The sequence below is a fragment of the Babesia microti genome, chromosome II (assembly GCF_000691945.2).
Source record: "Babesia microti strain RI chromosome II, complete genome".
NCBI classification, from domain to species: domain Eukaryota; phylum Apicomplexa; class Aconoidasida; order Piroplasmida; family Babesiidae; genus Babesia; species Babesia microti.
The window spans coordinates 459240-486553 of record NC_027206.1 but is presented as its reverse complement, the minus strand read 5'-3'; the positions used below and the strand labels follow the sequence as shown (position 1 = coordinate 486553).

At 34.5% G+C, this 27314-nt stretch overlaps 14 protein-coding genes across 14 annotated transcripts; 8 read left to right on the top strand and 6 right to left on the bottom strand.

The window, feature by feature from the left end:
* Positions 1 to 45: 45 nt before the first annotated feature.
* On the bottom strand, positions 46 to 3744 carry BMR1_02g01338 (hypothetical protein; the record flags this gene model as incomplete). The annotated part of the gene is made up of 5 exons (XM_012792586.2): positions 46 to 312; positions 334 to 523; positions 544 to 599; positions 620 to 736; positions 757 to 3744. 5 exons carry the CDS (start codon positions 3742 to 3744, stop codon positions 46 to 48), a joined length of 3618 nt encoding a protein of 1205 aa, XP_012648040.2.
* Positions 3745 to 3992: 248 nt separating this feature from the next.
* On the bottom strand, positions 3993 to 4985 carry BMR1_02g01337 (hypothetical protein; the record flags this gene model as incomplete). The annotated part of the gene is made up of 1 exon (XM_021483152.1): positions 3993 to 4985. One exon carries the CDS (start codon positions 4983 to 4985, stop codon positions 3993 to 3995), a length of 993 nt encoding a protein of 330 aa, XP_021338107.1.
* A 132-nt stretch (positions 4986 to 5117) lies between these two features.
* On the bottom strand, positions 5118 to 7336 carry BMR1_02g01336 (hypothetical protein; the record flags this gene model as incomplete). Its single annotated transcript, XM_021483151.1, has 4 exons — positions 5118 to 5338; positions 5767 to 5952; positions 5975 to 6670; positions 6781 to 7336. 4 exons carry the CDS (start codon positions 7334 to 7336, stop codon positions 5118 to 5120), a joined length of 1659 nt encoding a protein of 552 aa, XP_021338106.1.
* BMR1_02g01335 (protein ISD11, putative (ISD11)) lies at positions 7512 to 7920 on the bottom strand (the record flags this gene model as incomplete). Its single annotated transcript, XM_021483150.1, has 3 exons — positions 7512 to 7518; positions 7630 to 7772; positions 7819 to 7920. The coding sequence occupies 3 exons, from the start codon at positions 7918 to 7920 to the stop codon at positions 7512 to 7514; spliced, it is 252 nt and encodes an 83-aa protein (XP_021338105.1).
* Positions 8113 to 9369, top strand: BMR1_02g01330 (hypothetical protein; the record flags this gene model as incomplete). Its single annotated transcript, XM_012792582.1, has 1 exon — positions 8113 to 9369. One exon carries the CDS (start codon positions 8113 to 8115, stop codon positions 9367 to 9369), a length of 1257 nt encoding a protein of 418 aa, XP_012648036.1.
* BMR1_02g01325 (hypothetical protein) lies at positions 9663 to 10890 on the top strand (the record flags this gene model as incomplete). Its single annotated transcript, XM_021483149.1, has 6 exons — positions 9663 to 9743; positions 9764 to 9857; positions 9878 to 10042; positions 10067 to 10344; positions 10370 to 10819; positions 10840 to 10890. 6 exons carry the CDS (start codon positions 9663 to 9665, stop codon positions 10888 to 10890), a joined length of 1119 nt encoding a protein of 372 aa, XP_021338104.1.
* BMR1_02g01320 (Acidic leucine-rich nuclear phosphoprotein 32-related protein) lies at positions 11038 to 11944 on the top strand (the record flags this gene model as incomplete). Its single annotated transcript, XM_012792580.1, has 4 exons — positions 11038 to 11397; positions 11419 to 11599; positions 11678 to 11809; positions 11832 to 11944. 4 exons carry the CDS (start codon positions 11038 to 11040, stop codon positions 11942 to 11944), a joined length of 786 nt encoding a protein of 261 aa, XP_012648034.1.
* A 147-nt stretch (positions 11945 to 12091) lies between these two features.
* On the top strand, positions 12092 to 12904 carry BMR1_02g01315 (exosome complex component RRP41; the record flags this gene model as incomplete). The annotated part of the gene is made up of 3 exons (XM_012792579.1): positions 12092 to 12262; positions 12284 to 12754; positions 12776 to 12904. 3 exons carry the CDS (start codon positions 12092 to 12094, stop codon positions 12902 to 12904), a joined length of 771 nt encoding a protein of 256 aa, XP_012648033.1.
* BMR1_02g01306 (hypothetical protein) lies at positions 13212 to 13388 on the top strand (the record flags this gene model as incomplete). Its single annotated transcript, XM_021483148.1, has 1 exon — positions 13212 to 13388. The coding sequence occupies one exon, from the start codon at positions 13212 to 13214 to the stop codon at positions 13386 to 13388; it is 177 nt and encodes a 58-aa protein (XP_021338103.1).
* BMR1_02g01305 (aminopeptidase N) lies at positions 13646 to 16742 on the bottom strand (the record flags this gene model as incomplete). Its single annotated transcript, XM_012792577.1, has 6 exons — positions 13646 to 14031; positions 14055 to 14445; positions 14466 to 14978; positions 15001 to 15900; positions 15921 to 16277; positions 16299 to 16742. 6 exons carry the CDS (start codon positions 16740 to 16742, stop codon positions 13646 to 13648), a joined length of 2991 nt encoding a protein of 996 aa, XP_012648031.1.
* BMR1_02g01295 (hypothetical protein) lies at positions 17486 to 19793 on the top strand (the record flags this gene model as incomplete). Its single annotated transcript, XM_012792576.1, has 3 exons — positions 17486 to 17957; positions 17978 to 18085; positions 18106 to 19793. 3 exons carry the CDS (start codon positions 17486 to 17488, stop codon positions 19791 to 19793), a joined length of 2268 nt encoding a protein of 755 aa, XP_012648030.1.
* A 713-nt stretch (positions 19794 to 20506) lies between these two features.
* BMR1_02g01290 (DIS3-like exonuclease 2) lies at positions 20507 to 23263 on the bottom strand (the record flags this gene model as incomplete). The annotated part of the gene is made up of 1 exon (XM_012792575.1): positions 20507 to 23263. One exon carries the CDS (start codon positions 23261 to 23263, stop codon positions 20507 to 20509), a length of 2757 nt encoding a protein of 918 aa, XP_012648029.1.
* Positions 23264 to 23301: 38 nt separating this feature from the next.
* BMR1_02g01285 (charged multivesicular body protein 1) lies at positions 23302 to 24102 on the top strand (the record flags this gene model as incomplete). The annotated part of the gene is made up of 5 exons (XM_021483146.1): positions 23302 to 23364; positions 23388 to 23479; positions 23500 to 23614; positions 23635 to 23709; positions 23983 to 24102. 5 exons carry the CDS (start codon positions 23302 to 23304, stop codon positions 24100 to 24102), a joined length of 465 nt encoding a protein of 154 aa, XP_021338102.1.
* On the top strand, positions 24255 to 27072 carry BMR1_02g01275 (WD domain G-beta repeat; the record flags this gene model as incomplete). The annotated part of the gene is made up of 7 exons (XM_021483145.1): positions 24255 to 25424; positions 25447 to 25664; positions 25685 to 25874; positions 25897 to 26124; positions 26147 to 26329; positions 26350 to 26599; positions 26621 to 27072. 7 exons carry the CDS (start codon positions 24255 to 24257, stop codon positions 27070 to 27072), a joined length of 2691 nt encoding a protein of 896 aa, XP_021338101.1.

The following is a 27314-nucleotide window of genomic DNA, read 5'->3' as shown; positions in this document are numbered from 1 at the left end:
ATGTTGTTGTAACGTGTTGAATGCGATAAACATTTGGCACGGCAGCTATGTGTTACACAAATTAAGCCTGCTGATATAACTTCTTAACGCATCAATCTTATCATCACATCCGTTTTCTAGTGTTGATGTTGTTATGTTAATTGAGCGGCTTGGAAATATTATATTACCAGGGTTTGAAATTGCGGGGTTTGACAAAATGTCAATGTCAATTGCGATATTACTATCCAAATACTGGATAATTTTGATTATCTCTTCCACATCGCCATCTGAGTCATCCAATTTGGTGAAATCATACTTTACAACAATCAAGCTCTAGAATGATTTATGTCATACGTATTTCAATTGACAAATGATATTTTTTGACAGAGTAAATGAGTGTTTTGATTTGTTGATGTAATTGTCGCAAATTTGCTTGAACACCTCTATGCGAAATGTGTCTAATGGGTGCTTACGTCGCTTCTTCCCTGAAACAGCGCAGTAAGCTTGGTTAATATCCCTCAAAAGACAACAAATGGACAGAGAGCTGTGTTAAGAATTACATACACCGTCTCAATGGGCCAGTTTGCCATATTCGATTCGATAAAATTCCAGGTGTCAATCTAAGTAAATATAAGCTCACATTGTTACTAGTCAATAGTCTGTATTTGAGGTAAATGTACATTCGCATGAGCAACTGCATTGACCTAAAGTCTATGCATTGTAACGCGTCTAGGTTTAGTGATAAGTTCTTGAGTATCTAAGTCATATAATGCCCACCGGAACAAATTCAGATATATCAACCTGTCTCTTTTCACCGTAAAATGTGCCAGGACCAGTAATCCCCGGTATTAAACTATCATTTTGCAACGAAGGTCTAGTGCAGAATACACTATCAGCGGATAAATTGGGTTTCTTTCCAATTAAATTGTTGTAAATCATCTTGACGGATTGTGTAATTGATATGCATGAGTCTATTCTGACATTACAATTTGTTGTCTTCTCTGGGTGATAATTTAAACTGGTACAAATATTTTGCAGTGCCTGCTGCAAATTATCATACATTGATACTCCATGACTAGATCTAATATTCCTCAATGTATGTTCTAGTGACTTTGTTAATTGCAGTGAATCTGCCAATAATGTTGGTAAATTAAAAGTAGCCATGATTGATTCTGTGTCATTTGAATATCTATTATCTGATCCGTTAAGCATGGAGGTGTTACTGACAGTACTAACAGAGTAATTTTGAATTGAAATTGATAATTTTTCATATTCGTCAAGTAAACTCTTGTAATTACTTTGTATATTGTTGAATGTATTATTTATTTCAACGAAGACATTCTTTGTGGGTGGCTTATAATGAGCATTGTCACTGTATTGACAAATCTGTTTATTGTAAATCGAGGAAAATACGTCGTTTGAACTCATAGTATCGGTAACTAGATGTGTTGGTATCCTCTCATAATCTATATTATCCATATTATTCGGTGTATTATTTGGCAATGGAGATAACTTCTTATACAATTTGTTTGTCGCCTCCACCAGTTTGTAATCCCGTGTCATCGAAATAATTTGTGATTTTACATCTAACATGTATTGTATTTCATTACGGCCAATCACCGAATTTTCACTGAAAATTATATTCTCAAAACAATCCATAATACTCAATGAAACATCAATACTAACATCGGAAAGTGTTATATAAAAGGGGGTAAAAAAACTGGGAAATTTGTCTACAATAGATATGCAAGTGTTAAGAATTCTGGTTAATCCACCATCCAGTATCGTATTTATATCCACCAATTTCTTATTCAAAATATAAAATATCATCTTTATTATATATAACAATTCATCTTGCACTAATCTTCTATCATTTCTAATAGTTGAAATGGAACTTATACCACTTATAATAAAAATAATGGCAGTGAGTGATATTTCTATTGAATTGCGGTATGATAGTGTGCGATAAAACCAGACAAGAATAGGATGAAAAAGGTTTTCCTGGAGAAAAATCAAATTCCTCACACACTTGTTTTCCTGTTGAATGTAGTTTGCCCAGAATTTACACGCTTCAAGAGACATCCTTTCGTAGTGCTTATTTTCAATGTCAAACATGCAATTGAATAAATCTTGTGATACCATGCACACGAATTTTGATTTCAATTCCAAAAGTGATGACAATGGATACATGCCAGTATTGTTAGTGGCTGTACTGCTTTCTATGACATTAATAAGTAAGGGTCTTGATCCTCTCTTAGTCCTAAACTTATCCGTAATATCAAGCGTTGGATCTTTGTGTGTGGTTTCAATTTTCCTATCTATAAATTTGGAACCCACTGGATTTTTGACCTTACATTGAGTATTTGATTTTTGCGATTGTGAATTCGATAATCGCTGTAATTGAGATAAAGTTGGATTAGTAGGTTCATCTCCCAAGTCTGATAATGATAGCGATTTAGCAAGTGTAGAACCAGGTGAAAATTGGGTGTTTGTAATATCGTATGATTTGTCTGTCATCTTTATTAATTCTCTAATAGTATTGTACAATTGATTAATGTGGTCAAATAAGTCATTCCTCGTGGTTAACTTGGCAAAATCCTCAATTGCCTCAAACAAAATCTTATTTCTTTCAAACATATTTTGGGGTACAAATTCTATTAGTGAATTTACAACCAATTGTATTGTAAATTCTGACAACTTTTGCTCATGCACTAGCTTGAGGAACTCTCTGAAAACCTGTATATTATAATTGCAAATAACACGGCTCAAGCAATTGGCTATTATTGATTTAATGGGGTTATCACTGGTAGATTCAATTGATGTGATTAAGTAATTGAAGAGTTTGAATTGATTCTTTTGATCCAACTTGACATAAGCCAGTTTTTCGATTGTATCAAAACAAAGAACAAGTAGTTTTTCATCCGTACAGCTCCTCTCCAAAATTGATATAATGACACTAATTGAATGATCAAAATCGTAGTTAGAGTCAATGTTACTAGGATGGCTAATAGCATATTGGAAGTTTTTAAGCATGGAAAATATATCACCTTCACTTTCAACTAATGAAATTTGTGATTTTTCCGTATAATTTGTCTGTTGTGAACTATGTAACTCCTGGTATGATTCATTCACTTCATCTGACTGTTTCCTACGATACTTCTTCAATTCATCAATAGTATTTTCAATATACTGTTTAAACTTGTTATCTTTATAGTCAATTGATGAGAGTAGGGATATGAATTTTGGGGTGAGAGTCGAGGCGCCGTATTTTAATATTATTTGTTCCAGCAATACACAGTAGGGAATTATCTTATCAATATCTCCATTACTATTAATTTCACATTCTAAAGATGCAGCAAATTGGTTCAATATAGCATTAACAATATACTTTTTTGAAGTATGCTTTTCAATAATGCTATTTATCAACTGATATCCAGTGTCATAAGCCTTGATTTGGTAAAGAATATTGCCAAACAATTCTTCATGCATGGCACGGTAAAATTTTACCAACGAGTCATCATCCAAATTTGTATACTTTACATAATCAATCAAGCAATTTAATATTTTCAATTGAATAGACAAAGAAGTGTCCTTTACCATAATTTTAAATTGTTCAATTTCGTTTGCAATGCATCGATTTGGATTAGGTAGGTAATTTTTAATTGCTGTGCGCAATCTATCAAGAGACTCCGTCCTTTCATACGTATTCTTAGCTTCCACATACTCACTTAAAAAAGTTGTGTAATCCATGTGGCTGCTAGTCATCTTATCATAGTATAAATGGATTTACATGTGTGTATAAGAGTGTATTTTCGAAGGCATTGTTAATTTACAATATATAACTGCAAATAACCATTAAGTTATATGGTTATATCATTCCCACAAACACAACCATGACAACATCACAACGCACCGCATTATTAATGTACTTCCGTTTTGGGCTGTGAAAATCAAACTAATATTATATTTGTGAGTAAAATTATAAATAATTATATAGTTGGTTAATTTGAACCTTAAAAATTTCTAGTTCTCCAATCCAATTCAGAATTGTCATCGACAAGCACAACTGATATATCTTTTTTGCGATCCTTCACAACATTACTATTGGGATTGAAATGTTCCCTTTGTTTTTTTAATGATTCTAGCAATTCATTGGTTTCCAAATTGTTTAGTTCCAAATCTTCATCTACACTGGTATTTGTTGTATGGTGTATTTCTTGGGATGAAATGATTTTCTCCATTTTGACCAAATCCTTCAGCTTTTCAATGGCTTCATCTTTAGTTGCTTGGCCTCTAACCTGAGAGTCTAGATTTTTGTCATCAAAAAAACCCATGGGTAAATTAGCCGCACCAACCTTTATATCACTAATAGATGCAGCGGTATCAAAATTTGAACTCACAATGCTAGAATTTGATTTGCTAATTGCCTGATCGATCTTTGATTTTATGGCGTCATTTATGTCATCGGAACTCGTAGGCTTTGTCTTAACAATAATATTATTAGCAATTAATGACGTATATTCATCTTGTTCGGTATAGTCAAATGAGTCCATTCCTGCGATTTTAAGCCACTTCTCCTTGTCTAGCTTTATTTTAGCCAACAGAGCAGATTCACTGTTGAGATTTTCATCAAGTTTGTCAATGTGTATATTTTCTGTATCAATGATGATCTTGGGTGAACCAATAGTTTGGTCATCTTCTTCATCATTGCTAGTATCATTCTCTAAAGGACCGCTTGATTGAAAATCTTCTATATAGTACTCTTCATGAATTATTTTAGGTTCGACAAAAACCTGGGGATCTTCCCGTTCAACGTACGCGACTACTGATTCATCAGCAAAACTGACTCTCTTATTTTTGAAATTTTCATCTTCAATCTGTGAATTAACATTAGTGGTGACTTCTTGTGTTGTAGACTCTGCAATTGAATTGTTCGAAGCAGTTTGGGAAGATTCATTAGCCCTCCTGCGTTTTTCCAATCTCATTAAGTCACGGAGAGAGGCCATAGCAATTTTCACGCAATCTATCTACTGTAAATAACTATGGGTGGATACTAATAAAAATAAGCAATACTCATATCAGTAATATACATTGAAAACTATACCACATTTCAGTAAGTAACAATGGTGTGTGTTTTGTCAGTTGGGCAGGGGGATCGAAGGAGAATTATTCTCCAATAAGTGCAACAAGACCATCAAAATGGAAGACAAAAACGACATGGCGCAGAATGTGGAAAATACGCTATTCCAGCCGTAGTTATTGGCTAGGGAAGTTGTTAAATAACTTTGTAAAACTGCTCCAACAGAACCAAATGAAAGGAGTATACTGCATGTCATTGATAACAAGGATTCCTCTAGGCCTATGTTAAATTTTGTTTATTAATTCATTTCAACAAAATATATCATTTAAATGATATTTATAGATAGCGGGAGATGCAAATATTAGTGAGTATATAATAAAAGATATAATAATAAACACAAAAATAATGTAATACAATATATTCGAGTTATGAATAAATTATTTATTTGTGGTTATATAAATAATAATTAAGATATCTTTATAAAATATTATATATAAGATATAAGATGTACAACATAAGTATAAATAGGTTTCTGTATGTTGAGTATGCAAATGTAATGAATCGATTGACAAATTGTCAAATATATTGTGTAGTAAATTCAATATGGCAAAATGAATTGTTGAAACGAATCATTGACTTAATTATAAGCAATTTTAAAGTGTTGTGATAACAACATTAAATTATGTAATAATTATGCATATTCCTACCTGATTCTTTAAAAATGTCGTAAACAGATAAGGTAGTAATAATGCAAATCGTGGCAGTGGATGTGATTCCCACTAGGCCTATACCAAGGATGATAAAAGCCTTGCCAAAATTAGTAAAATATTCAAATAAGGTCATTGATATGAATGTTGCAATGCACCATACCCATCCAGCGGCAATACGATGTTCTAGTTGAACCGTGTGACTTACTTGCAGGAAAGAATTCTGTTGTCAAACTTGTCAAAATAATACCAAGGAATCCTCCAAAATCAAAAATCATCGATAAATCAGCCGCCAACTCTGAATCATAATTCAATTGAGTGGTTAAATAAAATGGAAGCCAAAAGAAGTAAGAATAACTTATTAGATTGATAAAAAAATATGTTATACATAGTAGGAGTAATTTTGGACATGTTGTGAATATTGATTTATATTGTCTGGAATACTTTGCAAAGTCAATTGAAGAAAAGGCCTTATTCTCCACCATATATGTGTACATACTCTTAAATCTCTGAACAATAGCAATGGAGCCCTGCTTCCAAATCGTAGACACTGCAGCCAGATCATCTGTATCATTATCCGTGTTGCGATTTCCAATTATAGGTTTCAATAAGTAAGTGAAAAATGAATGAATTTTATCAAAAACGCTTTGTTTTTTAGAATCATTAATTGGTATATCAATAAATTCAAGATTATTAGGAACAACTTCACTGCCAATTGGCTCAAGCTCAATATTGTTATTGGAGTCACTTTGTTGCCCAATATTAACTATAACATCAGGGTCTTCGTAAACGTTGCGAATTAAAACCGCTGCGATAAAAACTACAAATGAAATGATGATAAAGCAACTTCTCCAGCCAAACAATCTGATTGACATTGTACATAAGACTGTTCCAATAATGGCACCTTTGTTAACACCATATTAATAAGTATAATTAATTAAACAACCACCATATGGATGATAGTAGCACTAATTAGTTAACTAATTAAAATATAATAAAGGGGTTATTACTTACCAAAATTATGAGAAGTAACCCAAAATAGTAACAACTTCACCAATAACTTCTTGGGCAACCAAGTAACTAAATTATTCATAATTATGGGATAAAAATACGATGAAGAAAATCCAACAATGCTATATAAAAATATAAACTGATAGAAGGAGGAAAAGAAAGGGAAGATGAATAGTGTCATGGATATGATGATGTAACAGTTAAAAAGAAACCTTCTCCAACAAAATTCAGCAGCTAAAAATGGAATCACCAATTGACCTATTGCCCTTGAAATCAAAAAAAAACCATCAATATGACTAAGCTGTACAGTTGTAAGGTTTAGATCATTGTGCAATGCAGCTTTAGTGACACTGAGTGGTTTCTTGATAATCACACTAATGCACATACAGTAGTAACATATGATGAAGGCTTGAATCATCAAAAATTTCACAGATTTAGTGCAGTGTGATGACCTAGTGATATGGTCAGCTTGCTTGGGCATAATGGAGCTGTCACTTGCGTTAGCATTGGTTTCTCTTGGAGCTTCATGATCCAATTCAATTGGATTAAGAATGACCATATTCACAACGTATTAGTCCATTTTGAAGGATATACACTTTATACCGCTGATTATGCATACGCATATTGCATTAGTAGGACTAACAATGCCCGGCAGCATTTAATATGGGGGTCGTTGTCAGTCTATGTTCAAATACGAAAAACATCAATCTTCTGCTCAAATTTAGTCGCACTGGTTAATTTCTATAACCTATAATTGGTGTTTTAAATTGTTTTTGTAATAAAATTTATCATTAATGGAAATTGTTTAACATAAAACTAATAAGTTGTGTAAATAAAGGTATCATGTTTTACTTGTCAATTTTAATTTCACAGTCGTTATACTGATTAAAAATAGTTGCCTGGCGTAACAGCACTCCTTCTAGTTGTGATGAATTCAATAGCAAGTCCTCTAAGTTTGTGTTATTTCTAATTGCATCTCTATACATACGTCTAGACTAAGTTAATCTATTATTTAAATGTTAGATATGGACACTAGCTTACTTTGTTTATGAAGTAGTCCTTGTAGTTGTCGTCTTTGAATTTGACAGCGGAACGGATTAGTCTAAGGTATGATTTTTTTAAAGTTTCCAGCCCAATATTCATTGATACTAATTTGAATTTAAGGATTCTATTATCAATTTATGATATATAGGGGTGAAAATAAATTGATTTGAGGAGAATGTGCCTAGTGTACCATAAGTGGAATACACCTGTGGGGGAAATAGTATTTTTAATACAATCAATTAGTTACTTACCATGAATTGATTAATTAATTAGGCACTATCAAATCACTTAATGGTCAAGCAAATAGTCCATTTTTGTGTAATAAACATCTTATGCACATTCATACTATTCGCTACTCTTACACATACAATTAATTACAAGCAAAAAAGTTTTGCTTTTTTAATTCACCCATCGCACAGTCATATTAATCACAAAATACAAGCAAGTTGTGATAAGGATACTGACTTAGAACTTGCCATTAACAAATCTACCCTTGATAAACTTAAGGACGCTGATAATAACCAAATTAGTGGATTGAATTCATCCATAGACATAAAGGATTTTTCTCATGCAGTTAAGGGGAGGTTAAATGAATGGAATCCAAGTTGGGAACCGGGGAATAAGATAATGGGTTTTTTTCCTATCATCATCGATGATTTAACTAACCAACCTAATCCCTTGCAACTTGGATTTGAAGATACTATCAGATTTAGAGGTAAACACGTTCAATCAGTCTTTAATTCTCTGCTTGATAAAACTGAAATCTTTGATATTAATGGTGAAAAGCAGAATTTTGATGCTCCTGTCTTTGGAATGTGTTTTTTGAATGTAGAAAATGGACAATTAGCTCCGTTGGCCGTTTACGGTGCGCTGTTGGATATGAAAGTTATGGAGGGTCCAAGGATTGAAACTATACTCGTAAAAACTAGAGTTTTGGGTAGAGTTATAATTGATAAAATAATTGCTGAGGAGCCCTACATCAAGGCCACGATTTCACCCATTGAAGACAAACCTGGTATTATGAACCCTAATGACACTAAGCGTACAATTGATGAAATAATGAAATATCACGATAAATGCAATGAGACAGAAGCGGAAATGATGATTAAATTAGAACAACATGATGGAGCTGAGAAGATTAGATCAAGAATGAAATTGAGCGAGCAATTGGATAATATATTGCCATCATTCGGAATAGATCCCTCAAATAGTGAACATTTACAGGCGTTTGGTCAATTAGTAGGTAATATAGCATTTGAATCACACTTAATAGCTGCGGAAAGATATGATGCATTGCTGCTGCAAAATACAGAAGATAGGCTATTATACGTGCGAAACAAGTTAAAGGCCAAATCTAAACAACTTGAGATAATTAACAAGTCTTCAAAGGAGGAATTGGAAAATTTAATGAAGTCGATACAAGATTTGCAAATAAAGGAAGGTGATGTCCCAGCGAATGGTGTTGGCGAGGGTGGTGTAGCTCATGACATCGCAGCCACAGTTGGTACTGATGAAAATGAAAATAGTCAAAGTTTGAATGTAGAATAATTGTTCATTGTAAATATTTATTTATAATTTATTATCCATTTTAAATATTTGACGTATTAAAATGTGGAATTAGACTAGATATATTATTATTGTTAATTAGCTATGCTCTAGGTCCATAGTGATATTGGTTTATGTGCTCAATGATATTTATTATTAGTTTATACTAAATTATAGAATTAAATTAGATACGATATATGTTATTTTCGATTTATAAATATAAATATTCCATAGAATTATCATATGGTGGGTATGTGGCAGTATACTATATATGTAATGATGATGTGTCGTTTTGTATGTATGTGAGTGTAATGGTTGTAGAAAAAAATCCTGTACAATCTTATCACAAATACTTGAAGGAAAAGCAAAAAAAGAAGGTAATGCTATTTTAATTTAGAACGTTGAAAACAGGATTTTGCAACGTCAATGCAATAACCTACTTGCCACGCCAGAAGCACTCAAAAAGGAGTTAAGCGAACTACAATACAAATGTATTAGCTAGTTTATGTAGCATTATTTAAGAAATTGGATCCACAGGAATCTAAGAAACTTTCGGGCCTAGAATGTACATACGAGCAGTACCTAATTAAAGAGCAAAGAGAGCAAAATGAATTGAGTGCAAAACATACATTAGATAAGGAGGATAGGCAGAATTCTAGTGATTCTTCTTCTGAGGGTAATTCATTCAATGTTAATACAGAATCAGATGAGGCTGCCGTTCCTATAATCATCGCAGGGCAAGAGCAATCCATTGATTCTTTAAAAACCCAATCATTATGCGACTCTTCTGATTTCATTGAGAAAGGCAATATCACGGATTCTGTTGTAGATTCGAAAACTGATTTACCTACTAAAACAAGTATCAGCAATACTAGTAGTATCCCAAAGGTCCCTATCGCAAATCCAATGTCTGATGCTAAATTCCCCACAAATAAATCGATAATCATACACAAGACAGATATTAAAGATGTATATAAGGTAACAAAATAACTAATATAATCAGGATTCCAGCAATACCTACACTTTGCCTAGCAACAAAAGGATGCTTTCTTCTAGTATCGCTACTAATGTTGTACCTCCTCCACCAATAAATGCCCCAAAATATTCATATACTCATGGAATGGTAATGAACACACCATTTCCCATTGGTGGTTACTATGGACAACCGCCACCACCACCTCCACCACCCCCCTTGCCACAGCACATGGCAAACTCAATGACGTTGACGTCCAATTTGGGGGTAAATTATCCATCTTCAGCGCCAAATTGTGGCATAATTAACCCTGCCATGCGAGTACAGCAGCCAGTGTGTTCAGTAAACAAGAAGGCTAAGAGTTCAAGTGTCACACCTAGCGCAGTAAGAATCATACCTAACCTGATGGTACCACTGAGTAAAAGTGGGAATATTAACAAGATTTTTGAGGAAGCCAAAGAAATTCAAGATATGGATAAGGTAGCAGCATTGTGATTTAGGAATACAAGAATTTTATGGGCGAAATAAACAAGCTGCAATCGCAAATATAGTATGCTTGTTGACGTTTTGAATAAATTGTACTATAACTGCCTAGTAAATTTTGCAAATATATTACTATGGAATCTCTTAGTTACTGTAGAAAGCATATATAGTGTTAGTGACAACACCACATTGTATATATTAGCGCGGGGTTACAAATGGAAAAGGCTATAAGATCTCGCATAAGTTACATTAGTAAGGACAATGGATCTGAGTCGTTAGATAAGCATGGAATAACTGAACTTATCCTTGATGGGTCCAAATTCAAAAATATTACGGTCGAGGAGGGCAAACTGCTCAAGGAATTTAAAAATCTGACAAAAATGTCCCTTAATGGTACTGGAATCAATTCCCTTGAAAATTTTCCAGAAATTCCTACTTTACAAGTATTAGAACTAACTGATAATTACTTGTCTGACCCCCTAGTTTTCACACTAATTCCACGCCTCTTCCCCAACCTTAAAACGTTGCAGTTAGGTGGTAACTATTTCAAGTCCATAGAAGACATTAAACCATTGGTACTTGATAGTTTAACATAGGCTTCTATGCAGAAACTCAAAATTCTAGGTCTAGCCATGAATCCCCTTGCTAAATCTCCTAACTACCGGGAGCAGGTTTTCAACTATTTACATGACATACAAGTGTTGGATCACAATGATAGGACAGGAGCAGAGAGGTTGATCGAATCTGATAGTGAAAATGAAGATGATCTTTCATCAGGTTTGTATATTACATTTAATATTTTATTATTTAATAATAAATTATAATATGTGTAAATTGAAATGATTGATGAAATAGAAGAGTGTGATGATCTGCTAAAGAAATTCTACGATGCAGAATACAAGACAGATGATGAAGACGACGAATTTGTACCCGAGGAAAATCAGTCAGAAGATGATGATATAATTTCCGACGAATCGTTAGATGAAAGTAGGTTTAAAAACTAAGATAGATGAAAATGATGATGAGGAGGATGAGGAGGAATACTCAGAAAAAAAATTACGCGAAAAGAGGGTCATTAATGCGGACCAGGAGGAGGGGGGAGACAAGAAGTTGAAATCATAGTGTTTGCCACATATAAATGCCAACCAGCACACTAGTCATCAGAAGTTAACTATTGTTTAATTCCGTGCATCAAATGTATATATCGTAGACATTTAGTTATATATATATTCTGTATATATCCATAAGTATACGTAATAATTATACTATATGTACAGCTTGGAATTTGTAAATGCAGCCGGATACCGTCTCGACGGTAGACTGTGCAATGAAACTAGAAATATAACAGTTTCACATGGGGAATATGCCACATCGGATGGTTCTGCAAGCATTAAACAGGGATTGACCCATATAATAGTTTTAGTTAAGGGTCCCTCAGATGTAAGGATATTAATAATCTAGTCAACTTATGTTAAACAGGCAAATCAAACGAACTTTGCCTCTGTATTGATAAATTGTGACATAAATATTTCAAACAATTTGTCAACTGATATTCGTAGGGGTACTAAGTTAGACATTATAACTGCTGAGATATCACTGCTTATTAAGAAAGTTTTCAAATCGATAATTATTGTGCCCCTTTCAAAACGCTCGCAAATAACATTTTCCGTCGAAATTCTTGATTGTGATGGATGTTTAAAATCTACAATCATCAACTGTTGTACTTTGGCACTAATAGATGCAGGGGTGGCTGTTAAAAGTCTAGTATTTTCAAGTTCTGTTTGTTATTTGGACAAGATAGTTTTAGCAGATCCTACGCAACTTGAAACAAATTATTCGACTGCAGAATTGACGATTGCAACGGAATCAATAACCAACAACCCAATTTACATAGACTTAGCTTCCAAGGTTAGCGAAGAAGGATTTAAAAAAGTAGGATATTAGGTTATGTAGATGTACAGCTCGTGCCTGAAGAGTAATAAAGAATATTCACATATTTTTAGGAATTACTTGTATAAATATGCTGAGAATTTCGTAAATCTCAACAATTTGGCGGATCGCATAAGGAATCCTGGACAATAGACATTCAAATTTCTAGTTTTTAATTGTACTAATATCTGTTTGTTTCCATATTTATTATTGTTTTTAGAAAATTTTTGAATGTAGTACAAATTTATACGTGAAAATAATCTTATAATAATGCTAAATAATTGTCTATCCCTAAGCTATATTATATATAGGTCATCCCTATATATTTAGTGTGTGCCATGCTAATGTATTATTGTCATGTAAAGGCCACCAGATAGCGTATACATTATGTTATGAGTGGCTTACTGGGTATTAATAGAATATTCGAAATAAAAAGATGATATAGCAATAACTATTACTTATGGATCAGGGAAGCATCTATAACGGAGACGAATATAGAAGAGACAAACTGTCTATAACAATAGACATGATCATTTTTGTCATCTTCATAATTCATATTATGGGATCAATTATATTCATGTGTAAAATGGCTAGTTATAAGAGGAATTACATATACACTTCCGTAACACATCGCTAACAAATTTAATTGCCAATTTTGGGCTAAAAACTTGATAAACATAAATATTTTACAACACTAAATTTTGATATAGATTTATCGATCATCTAGCTCAAAACCTCAGTCAAAGTTAATATCAATACCATTATAAATGTGTACCTATCCATTTATGATTGTGATTAGTATTTATTATAATTAAAACGTGATTAATTGTAATATATGTATCATCATCTTTATTATTTACAGAAAATAATTTGAAAATTAGCTAGTAATTGTAACTAGAGTGTTAGTGCCTTGTGTACAATCTCGTACAAGTCATTCGACAGACTCTTCTCGAGCATACTCTTCAAAACACCTACTATCAACTCCTGCCTCTTGGGATCGTATTTCTTCCAGGACACAAGCCTACCGCATCCTCTGGCAGCGTTTATTGGATTTATCTTATCCAACTTCATGATGACATCTGCCAAGAACTTATAACCAGCGCCATCATCTCTGTGGAATTGCACGTTGTAAGTAAACGCATAGACTAGAGCTCTCATGCTATTGGGATTTGTAAAGCTGAATTTTTCGTGATTCATCAGTTCCATTACCCTATCCAATGTCTCCTTCGTATCTGCCAATGCCTGTACTCGGAACCATTTCTCAATAACCTGTATCTCGCCTAAGTAACTATTTATTGCATACCATTTGCCGAATTGTAAAAATGGTCAAGCGCTAATTGTTTTAGTGGAGAATCCATTTCGCACAGGTGTAACAATGCGCAAAGTTTGTCGGTCATCTTTGTAGCAAGCAAATAATGGTTATAGGCCATTTCAGCGTCAGCCTCTCCTTTATTTGCTACCAAGTAACTAAATATCACATTGCGTAGACTTCTCCTGCCAATGTCATCCTTTGAAATCGTTTCTTTTGTGCCGCTGGCTACGGTGTTTTGGTTGTATTCTTGTAGAAATTCTGGTTTCAAGTGTTTCAGAAGCTCTAATTTAACCGAATTCTTAGCATTCCTCAATTGAAATGGGTCGTAGTCATTTATGTCATTTGACAAGGCATCACTGTCTGGCAACTTAAATATTAAAGCCTTAATTAATATTTTTATACCTTCATTTCCTTGTCTGGAATCTTGAGAGCCTCCTTGAAGCAACCAATTATCTCACCCGAAATGGGCTTGAAACTATTGCCAGCCTTGATGTCGTTGACCCTTTCAAGTATTATATTGGATAATAATGTTTGACTTGCCATCCACTTGTTGACAGGATCCGAATCATAGGCCATAAGAAAGGATAGGTCTCCAATAGATTGGTTATGAATGAGTTTTACCGGGGCAGAAAAGTCACGCAGTATTGATGGGATACAATCTTCAGTAATATTTGGTATTTCAAAAGTTTGCATACCCTCCTTCAAGTTCAAAATTTGAGAATCTGGATAGATATCGGAAGATATAAGATCCTTCTTAGAAATCTTGCCAATCAATCCAAATTTTATTGGTATATGCAAATTATGTTTCACCGGCTGAGAAACACTAGGTTTGTTTGTCTGTTTTAAAGTTATTGTATAGATTTGCTTATCAGGTAAGTATTTGGACTCTAAAACTTCTATAATCGGCGTGCCTGACTATATTAATTAGTTAAATTACCTGGGAGTACCACAGCTCAAACTGCTTAAAGTCGTAGTTATTGGCGTCTGCCATGGCAGACAAAAAATCATCACAAGTAACCGCTTGTCCGTCATGTCTCTTAAAGTATAAGTCTATACCTCGTCTAAAGCCTTTGTCACCTAGTATAGTGTGGTACATTTTGATAACTTCAGCACCCTTCTCATAAACTGTGCCTGTGTAGAAGTTGTTCATCGAAATGTACGATTCAAGACGAATTGGATGAGACATGGGACCGCTATCTTCGGTAAATTGAGGCCCTTTAATGTACTGTACATCCTGTATCCTGCATACAGCCTTGGACCACATGTCAGAAATGAACTGACTCTCCCTAAAAACAGTTAATCCCTCCTTCAATGTGAGTTGAAACCAATCCCTACAGGTTACACGATTTCCAGTCCAATTATGGAAGTATTCATGTCCAATTACAGAGAGAATACGCATGAATTCTGCATCTGTAGTAATATTTTCATCGGCCAACAAGAGGTCAGTGTTAAATACATTGAGCCCCTTATTTTCCATGGCTCCCATGTTAAAATCCTTAACACAAACTACATTGAAGTTGTTAAGATCGTATTCGAGTCCATATTTATCTTCGTCCCACTTCATTGACTTCTTTATGCTTTCCATGGCCCACTCCAACTTGTTGACATACTCTGATTCACTCAGTACGCTCAGTTCCACTTTTCTACCAGATTTTGTGATAAATTCACTTGTGATAGACGATAAAGGTCCTGCAACCAAAGCAAATAAATAGCTGGGTTTCTTGAAGGGATCATCGAATACGGCATAATGGCAATCAACACCAAGATCTCCAGACTCTATCATATTTCCATTACACAATAGCACTGGAAATTGCTTTTTGTTTGCTTCAATTTTAACCTTTGTCAATAATATCATACCTTAAACATGGACATGACGTCCGGTCTGTCTAGGTAATATGTAATGCGTCTAAATCCTTCAGATTCGCATTGTGTACAAAACAAATCGCCAGATTTGAACAGGCCCATGAAAAGTTTGTTTTCCGATGGGTTTATTGAAACTATGGTTTTTACATTAAACTTTGTTTCATAGTCACTGGGGAGGAATTTGGAAGGGATGATCAGATTATCTTTATCAATGCTATAACCGTCAATGGGTGAATTATTCAATTCCTGATCATTCACAAATACTTTCTGACACTTTAGTTCATCTCCATGCAAAACCAAGTCGCTTGCCATGGATCCTTTGAGTCTTTGCATTTCCAAACTAGAAGTTACCTATATTAATCATTTACTAACTATGGTATCCGTATAGTGTAATTGGAAGGTGAGGTGAGTGTTATATATTATGAAGTCAGGCGGTTTGTAGTCCTTTCTGAAGATCTCTTTGGGCTTATCGGCCTTCAGAGTGATTACAGACGTATCGACTTTGGATTTAGGCTCGACGACTGTGGTTGTCTGTGTCTGCGACATATTTGCCGTACTGTAGTTATTAGTGATATTTCTTAAACAGTTATTATAATCTAGAAAACAAAAATGAAGTGTATGTTTAGTGAGGATGGGATACCTTTTGTGGACTTTGTAGTGGAATCTCTTGCTAGATTTAATAGAATTGTCGTGTAAAAAAATTTTGTTTGAAGAATTGTGGAAAGAATTTGTGATGCGTGGTTGCGTTGTTAATGCATCTAATAATTTGATTGGTCGTGTTGATTTGCTATAGTTTACTGGCAGGAAATTGCACATGAACAAATGAACAAGAAGAATTAGGGTTTCATGTAGCAGCATATATAGCCCGAACGATATGACCGTTACCTGTGAACCACCTCACAGATAGGCATACCCCAGGGAGCGATTCTCCTATATTTCTTTAAATTTTTACGACTAATCTACAATAACTACACAATGGTATAGCTAGTAGCTAACATACTTGAAAGAAAAAATCTACGAACAAATTCTGATGATGCATAATTGATGAATAGGTGTAAAATATGTGTATCAGAGACAGAGGGACTTATTTTTTGGAGATATGGCGATTGCTGCAGTAAAAGGGGCATTGCATAGCTGCAAGAAGATAGCCACATAACACAAACATCATTCTTATAGGTCACTATATAAACTAACTATTAAATAGAGTTCTAAGCGTGACAATGCGATAGTGACATAGGCTAGTGAATTGGAAAATATTTTATGGCTACTGTAGTTACAGTGAGTGGTGTGACTAGTTTTCCCCCACAGCCAACACATTGCCTAAAATTATACACATAACATTATACGCATTACACAGGTTGTGAATAGTGGAGCTTGTACTACAGTTGACCTATTTGATATTTTCATTAATGTAGTGTATATTGCCTTAGTTGCATTTCCTATGGCACTTGCCTGCTTTCATTTTTCTCGTTCTTTTTTTGTAAAATAATACACGGCATATACATTAACCCAGCGCTTGAAATATTCATCTATAGTTAAGTTATCCATGCTATTGTTCTATGGATTATTCTGATTTCTACGTATTCAGGAAAGCCAAAAGCTCGCTATTCTCATGTTGCAGTGACTCCGATACCACCCTCAAAGATGATGAACTCCTTGTCGATGAACACAACAATGGTGTTGATGGAATCTTGTCTCCATTGTTTTGCGGTTCTATCGCTGATGGCTTTGATAGCTGCGAATTATGTGACATAAAAAATGTGGATCAGCCAACTATATTTTCCAATACTGTCGGTGATATTGATAAACACGAAGAATTTCAAACTACTAGTATCAGTGAGTTCAAGTTTGATAAGTTGTGTAAGCCCACTGGTATAGTCGTAGATAAAGATGGATTGACTCCCATTAGCGATGTATTGGATAGGATTACCATGTTGACATTCAATACGGGGCTTCTGGAGTTAAGATTGCTGGGTATGCAAGTTTATCAAAACCCCCCTTTCACTCAACGCCGCCTAATGCATATGCCAGGTATAATTCATTTTACTTAGGTGAACTAAGCAATGCAAATTCTGATGTTATAGCACTTCAGGAAGTTTATGCCAAAAGTCATGCCCACTTTCTCACCGCCCATATGAAGTCAAAATATCCTTATATAGGTAATTAGCAATTCATCTAGTGAGGAGTAATTTTATTGACCGTGAATTTATCGTTAAGCACAACATAACTTTTTCAAGGCCAAACGTTTATCACAGCAAATTTAGAAATAAAACACTATTTCATCATGGATTGATGTTTCTGAGTAAATTCCCCATAATATTCGCCAAATTTCACTCCTGGCGAGATGTTACACATTTGGAGGGTATTTTTGGCAATAAGGGCTTTATGGAGGTTATCTGCGATGTCCCCTCAGTTGGTCTAGTCACATTTTTCAACATACATATGGCTTCTGCTGCTCTAAATCCCGAATCCAAGCAGGTGGAGCAGCTTAGATTGGCTGAAGTTAAACAGCTTTTTGAGGCAATATCCATTGCAATTGAAAATAAGACTATACCCATTGTGATTGGTGATTTGAATGCTTCTCCGGATAATTGCGCTAGCAATTATCATTACTTTTTGGAGCAGGGATGGATCGACAGTTGGAATGTTACCAAACGAAGGAAGAGCACGAGAATTAGGAGGGGTGGCAATACTGGCATTAATTCTGGACTATGTAAGACTATTCAATCACTTAAAATTCCATTTAGCGACAATTCCCGTCTTATGCAAACTAACCGCCAAGCACGATTTCAAATGCCCCTAAGCACCAGGAAAAGCAATAAGAAGCTCTCACTTCGAGTTAAAGACTTCCAAGATCCACTTACCAAATCTGTTAAAGTCCCCATTATATCCGAAAAATCTTTTGCTGGGGCTAATTGCAGAAATTGTAGTGACGATGGGAGATCTATAGTAGACAGATTGAACAATATAGGTATTGGCAATAATAATAAAAATTCACTGATGGCAAAAAACAATGTTAACAATAATACTGGTTGTATTTTGCGTGTGTCAAAGACAGTTGATCGATTAGAGCATGCCAGATGTGATTTTAAACGCTGTAGTACGTCCCTGGTGGACACTAGTGATAACTTTGTCTTTAAAAGGTCAAACTCGTGGCACCTTTTCACCACCCAAGCCCACACTGCCTTGGACACTGCATTTGAAGACGATTACTCACATTTGGAAAAGATCCAAACAATATCGTTCGAATGTCCTGAAACCTACAATCTTAAAAATTCTAGTCAAACATCAATCAAAATGTTAGATCAGAAGACTAGTAATTGTTCAGTCTTCAATGAAACAGGCTTTGATAGCGGCGGTTCCTATAGTTACAGTGGCAGAATACGCGGGTCTAGCAGTATAACGCTTTACAAGGGCAGTTACCGGGTTAATTTCTTCTCCAAGTATAATAGATTTGACAACTATCACCGCAAGTCATATTCTCCCAATAATAGATTGCCAGGGTATACTCAATTTGGCCGCAGGCGTATATTGGCAATTAAGAAAAGCAATAACATAGATGAGTATACGTGGGATCCTATGAACCCACTAAATAAGATTGGTCCACATTCATCTTGCAGCGGTTTAAGGTGTGATTATATATTCCTACCACCTCCAAGCGCAGCTAGAAAGCTGTTGCAATACGCGCCAAAGTGGTCTGAAATCATGTTCACTGAGCCCTGCGTGTTGGTAGATCACGATTTGCAGAATTGTAATTTTGCCTACGGCATTTGTATGTCCATGAAAAAGCTTATGCTTGTTACCATATCTGACCATTATGCTCTAAAAATCGTCCTGGTCCACAAGGGTTCAGCCCTAAAGTCTTAACCTACTAAATACTAATGATGAATAGCTAAGCGGCTATTATTTTAACTATTGTATATTTAATTTTTGATTTCCAGTATAGTATTTAACCTGTTGAATCTGCCCAAATCTTTCATTAGTGGATTTGTCTTATTGTCATTCAATTGATAGGCGATATATGTTGGTGTGTTATTTGTGCATATAATGTATTAACTAATGAATACTTTAAACAATAGTATATGTAATTAAGTATTTAATCGTGCGTAGATGTTATTGGTTAATTAATTAATTAATTATAATTGCTACTGTGTATATAGCTAAATATATTTAATTGTCGTTATTCTTAATGGCAAATATTTAATGTAATTATTTATCGTGTGTTCACTATTAAATTCTATTAGTTAACACTAAATAATAATATAAAGAATACTGTTCATTAGAGATTAGTTGATCATAAATAATTTAGTTATGATCATATATAATATTATGCAATATTAAATGATTTAATTAATAATTATCAAAGTGTTTAGTTTCTATTCATCAATAAATACTTTTATAAAAACATTGAGATACTCTTATAATTATCACTAATGATGTATGACTATAATAAAATGTGTCATAAGTGAGTCGCCAATTATAACACATAAATAAATAATAATCAACCATTAGATTGTTAAAATGTAAACTAATACGTGTGTGTGTGCTAATGTACAATTATCATGAATTTCGGCAGAGACCTAGTATAACCTAACAGACCACATTTGTGATCCGGCCACTAGGACTATGTCACTTGTAGACATTGGTTTGAAGATCCAACTTTTACCATTATTTCCAATGCAGAGTAGTGATGTCGTTTTTATTGGGCAATCTACAATTTTACTTGTATGCTGTTTATCGCATACACCATTTATAGTTGAATTAAGAACATCATCATTTTCAGTGGGACGGATGTCACTATTATTGTTATAAGAGTTATTTTGTTCCAATTTGTTGCTTTCAAAGGTGAACCGGTATAAACTATTGTCATATTCAAAAAAAACCTCTTTTGCTTCAAGGTTTAATGTATCCAAACTTAAAGATCTCATTTGTCTCAAAAATGGTACATATAAACATACAGCAGTTTTATCTGATTGTTTTGTTCTGAATTTAACTTTGCATAACTTCTCAATCTCACAATATATGAGTGAAGGTAATATTATATCTTTGATCACGCCTAATGAGTGGTAGCCATAAACATCCGAGTCGTAACACTTGACAAATCCATCGATTAGTTTATGCTTGCAGTAGTTATTTGCCCATTGGAGATATTTGTTGAGGATAAGACTACGGTACTCAATTTGTGCGTCGAAAGCAAACCTTTTTTTGATGTTACAAATTCCAGCAACACTTGATATTAGTTTGCAGTCGTAGTTATATAGATTTTTGGGTGACAGTGAATCTTCCAGTAATCTATGAGTGATGATATCTGCATATCTCCTAATAGGGGATGTAAAGTGGAGATAGGCATCTATACCCAATCCCCAGTGAGATATATCCACACTTAAACTGTTTTGCAATAGATTGGCACAATTGCTGGTAGATTCAGTGCATGCGAAATCTGATTTGGCAGATGCTATATATGAAGCCTCTTTAAACTTCTGAAGCGCAATAAAATTTAGACAGTCAAATTCATAGCTATCTATGTGTTCTTTGCACTTATTTAATAATGTTTGTATGGGTACAGTTTCAACATCTACATCCAAAAATTCTAAAACATTTTGAGGTATATGCTTGATTAGATGTTTCCTAACATCATCACTGGTGTCTTGGTGGATGCGAAATAGTGACAATTTGTAATGTTTTAGTAGGTGTTCAGCGACTAATTGATTAGTGAGAACCATCAACTCTTCAATTAGTGAATGGCTATTAGGATGTAAAGGCTGAATTTCAAGTTTAGGATAATCACAAACTTTGGTAATATGATTATCACCTGATTCATAACATTTTTGTGAATCGATTGATTCGTGAAATCCAAACATATTATCCACCAAAGGTATATGTAACTGTTCAGAATAATCTGAGTTCATCTGCATGCCCTTGTTATTACCCATTCTCTTGTGCTTAAGTAGTTTGGAAACTCTGTGTAACAATTTAATTCGTTTACTAATTTCATTCGGTATATTTAAGTCTGAAATATCTTTATCGTTTATAATATTCTCTGCTGTAACATAAGAGAGCTTGAATCTGCTTATAATGACACTCTTAAAAAATCTAATATTTGTAACATCGCCGCAATCTATGTTCACATCAAATACTACGGTAAAACATTTTTTAGGTATACCAGGTAGTAATGAACATAGGTCTTCAGATAATTTACGAGGTAACATTGGATATACAAAATGGTCAAGATATACAGTTGTTCCTCTTATTTTAGCCTCCATATCAATATGTGTGTGTGGTTTTACATAGTGGCTAACGTCAGCAATATGTACTCCCACTCTGTAATTGTTTTTGCTATTTTTTATAGATTCAATAGATATTGCATCATCTAGATCTTTGGCCGTGGGAGGGTCTATTGAGAAAGTATTTAAACCAGTTAGGTCAACCCGTTCAACATCTGGGAGTGAATCCATTTGTTTACACTCATCTATAATGTCTTGGTTGAAATCTAAGTGGTTAAAACCATAAAAACTGACTAGAGCATCCGCCTCCGCCTTAGAATCTCCAGATTCACCTATGATATTCAGTAATTTTGCTGTAGGTTCAACAGCATTCGTTTCCCATGAATGGAACATAAATGTGCAAATATATGATTTTTTACTCAAAAAACCATCTCGTATCATATTAAGTATTGAAATATCTATGGTATCTTCGGGGATTATGAAGGCGGGGAATCTATGATCCTTTGGTTGTACTCTTAATTGTCTAGTATTTGTGCAAGTTTGAGTCTGATTGTTTGCCTCAGAATATTTAAGTGTACCTACTAGTTTGTAAATTTGGGGGTTCCTCTTAATTACCCTAACGACACGGCAGCCTTCTGATGCATCCACATTGTCCAAATTAGATATGTTAGTTTTACACTTAGTGCGTCTAATCTTAATAGCCTCAACAACATCTCCATGAAATGCCCTATTTCTCGCGATAAATCCGAAAATTTTATTTGTGAATTGATTCGATTTAACGTAGGAATCTGATGTATTAAATGCGGGTATGGACACGGTACCCTTAGTAACTAAAGTTGGATTCTTTTCTATAAATGAATTCACATCTATTGAAGTCCAATATGGTTCAAACAATTCATTTGGCGATTTATTTTGGCAATCTTGTATGTTATTGTTGTTTTTATCTAGTGAGCTAGATAATTGAATGGTGGAATCATTTCTATTTGATACTACATTTGAGAAATTGCTGAGAAAAGTAGATAATCTCCCATTTTTCCTTAAAAAATACCGATTGTTTCCAATAAAAAAAAGCCTTTTTAGTGAATTAGTCCTCCCTGATAATATCCATGACATGACCTAGTAAAACCATGTAATGGTGCTGTGGGTGTTTTATGGGTAACGCTAAGTCTGTGCAGGAAATCGAAATAGAATGCAGGGTTAGGGAGAAACTACTTGTATTAAGAGTTATTTTATGTAGAATAGGGAATACAAAAGGTGTCTAACAGATGAGGCGAAGGAGGTGGAATGTGTAAAACAAGCTCTCACAAAGGGTAACAAAGACCTTGCCAAGTAAACAAACTGTCACGTAGGATCCATGCGGAAAACGTGTTACGGAAAAAAAGGGAAGCTATACAGATTTTAGAACTACTATCGCAAATAGATAATATGAGGACAGAGTGTAAATTAAAACAATATTCACAAACAGTGAGTGTGTAACAATTTAGTCCGCATCCAATAGTTTTAGTATTAATGTACATGGGATGGGAGAGAATTCTTACATCACAAAGTTGTCTAACAGGGTAAGAATTTTTTAGATGAAAAAATGGATTAAACTATCGACTCTAACCTAATAATGCAATTGATCGAATAAAGGCACCGTTATAAAATCACTTCAATCTTTTGTAATTAGCTATTTTTTAGAACATTTGTTCAAAAAATAGCTAATTAATTTTTAAAGAGATATTGGTGATGAAACAAAATCGATAACCCACAATATAATATGTCACAACTCGACAATTTTTGAATATTTTCATCATAAATACATACAAATTCTACAAAAATAATTCATTCAGAAAACAAAAGCCAGTGAAAATATTACTGACACTGAAGTGAATGACATAATGTCCAAAATAGCTCTTGAGTCGGACATAGATTTGGAGAAATTTCTGAAACTAACCAATGTGATACAGTGAAAATTATGTATCAAATAGACAATAATTTTTTAATATTTGCACTAACTTCAACCATTATTAGTAGTAAATGTATATACTCATGTATACCATAAATATTATAGGAGTGAAAAGTGATTGTGGGTATATTAAGTGTTTATATTGTGTGGCCGAATATGCCCTTGCAACTGCCCATACGTAAGCGCTTATTTGTGCGTTCTGATAGAGTGAAATTTGTGGACATACATCCCGTTGAACCGTGGGTTCTATCCGCATTGTACTGTGGCCATGTTACTATACATAATCACACAAACCAAACCCTCGTCAAACGTATAGAAATGAGCACATCTCCAATACGTTGTGCCAAATTTATAGCCCGCAAACAGTGGATTGTTGCGTGCGGAGATGAGCTTAGGCTATGGGTCTATAATTACAACAGCCTAGACAAGGTATATGATATTGAGGCTCATAGTGATTACATCAGGTACATAGATATACATTCTACATTCAGTTATGTACTGACATCTTCCGATGACATGACCGTTTGTTTGTGGGATTATAATAATAATTGGTGCAAATTGGCCACATTTGAATCTCATATGCACTATGTGATGATGGTCAGGTGGAATCCAAAAGAGTCTCTCATTTTTGGTACGTGTTCACTCGATCGTACCATAAAAATTTGGGGAATAAATCCCGATAAATTCAGCAGCTCGTCAAGTATCTCAATTAATACTGCAAATTTTACACTTTCAGGGCATGAGAGAGGAGTTAACGCATTTTCATTCTTCTTCAAAATGGGAAGTCCATATATTGTATCTGCCTCCGATGATCAATCTGTGCGTATTTGGGATTACCAAACAAAGCAGTGTTTGCAAGTTTTATGCGAGCACAATGCAGGAGTCACTTGCGTATTAGCTCACTCAAACATCCCTCTAATTCTAACGGGTTCCGAAGACTCCAAATTGAACATCTGGCACTCAGCTATTTATCGATTGGAACGCACTGTTACCTACGAATTAGGCCGAATTTGGTGCTTAAGTCAATCGCCCAGCGATAATTATATGGCCATTGCTTGTGACGAGGGGACCATTGCCATTGAACTTGGCGATGAAACTCCAATAGCATCACTTAGCAAGGGGAGGGTTTATATAGCCAAGAACTTTGATATTCTTAGTGGTAACATACGCAATGGTAGTAATGAGCAATTGTGTGGGCAAAATATACAGATTAGCTTCAAATCACTTGGTTCGTGTGAATTTCTTCCGCAGCTACTTACACACCACCCTAGTGGCCGTTTTTTTACCGTTATCGGGGACGGTGAATATATCATTTACACGGCACAGGTAACTTAAATCTGTGAGTTAGGGTATGAAGAACAAAGCGTTTGGCAAATCTAATCAATTTGTTTGGTCATCAACTGGCGATTATGCGACGTATGATGGTACTCATATTACTATTTACCGCGAATTTGAGGAGTTATATAAGTTTAAGGCGGGATTTCAAGTTATCAAAATATTTGGTGGTCACCTACTAGGAGTAGCCTCCAGTGACTTTATTGTTTTTTTCGATTGGAATGAACACATGTAATCTTCAATTGATACAGACTTGTACGGCGAATTCAGGGCAATTTTAACAATGTATTCTGGTCGGATTCCAATACTAGAGTTGCTCTTGTGTCTAATACTTCGTGTTACATACTGAAATATGATCATAATTCCTTTTTGGTATCAGTCGCTGCCAATACGCCTCAGGATGACGAGGGAGTACCATCAACATTTGAGCTGGATACTGAGGTTAAATTGTTGTTTAACCTAGATTACAGAACGTATTGTGAGTGGAGTATGGGTTTGTGATACATTTATTTACACAACAGTTGGTCTGAGACTCTATTTGTACACAACTGGCGTGCCTGATCCGCACGCTTATCTAGATCGTAAACTGTACATTCTCGGCTATTCCATTGAAACAAGCAAGATATATCTTATTGATCGAGATGGAAATGTTCTGTCATACAACCTAACTGAAACTTATTTGAAGTTGAATGTAATCCAATCAATTCATTTAGACTGCAATGTTGGAGAATAATTGGGGATTAGTACTTGATATGGTTGCTGAAATACCAACCCATTTACGGGAAAGGATAAGCGTAATAGTTGAAGCTATGGGTAATATACAGCTAGCAGTTGCCATAACGGTAAATGCATCAAGGAAATTTGAATTGGCTTTGAGCACCGGTGATGTTGAGTTAGTAAGTTGACAAATATTTAGTGTCTGGAACAATTGAATGGTGATTCTTATGAGACATTTTATAAAGGTGCCTTGAAATCACCAGATAATTCATCTGAGGTAAACTCGCCCAGAAAATCCGCGTCTAAAATGCAAATTGAACCCATAAATATTGAAAGGTGGAAGAGACTCGGCGATAAAGCGCTGCAGCTTGGTAATATTTCCATAGCAACCACCTGTTACAATACAATTGGCGATATCCAGTCACTAGTTCTTTTGTATATAATATCAGGTAACGGATTTCATAATTTAGGTAATCGCGAGGAATTGGCTAAAGTATCGCAAATGGCACTGCAGAATGGTGAATTGAACTATGCATTCCATGGATTTTATCTATTGGGCGATTTGGACAAGTGTATCGAAATATTGCTGAAACAAAACAGCGAAAGTGCTGCTGTAATATTTGCTGCCACATACAAGCCTTCAAAATTGCCAACTTTAATTGATAGCTGGAAGGCACAACTTATCAGGGATGGGATGGGCAACGTGGCAGATGCAATTGTTGACATTGATAAAATGGACGAATATAAGTATGCTTTGGAGGTTGAAAAAGTGGTTGATGAGTCATGTATCTATAATAGAACGGTGACTAATGCTGAGGCACTGGGTGAGTTACTTAAATTTGATACCTTGTCACTATATGTAAAAGATGATAGTAAATCTTCGCTCGATGAATTCAAGGATTTGCTCAATAAGTGTATATAGTTGCGATCTGTAATTATTTATTGTGATTTTTAATTCTGACATATTGTAGTATTCGTAACAAATCTATTTAATATATGTGCTTTATGTTTATTGTGTAACTTTTATGTGTAGTTATTAAACCCAATTGTAAAGTGGTTGTCTGATATTGTGGGGAATTTCTCCGATAGTTATATCATATTTCACACAAATTAAAATTAATATCGTTATATCAAGTATTTTATGATTTCCTAATAATAAATGAA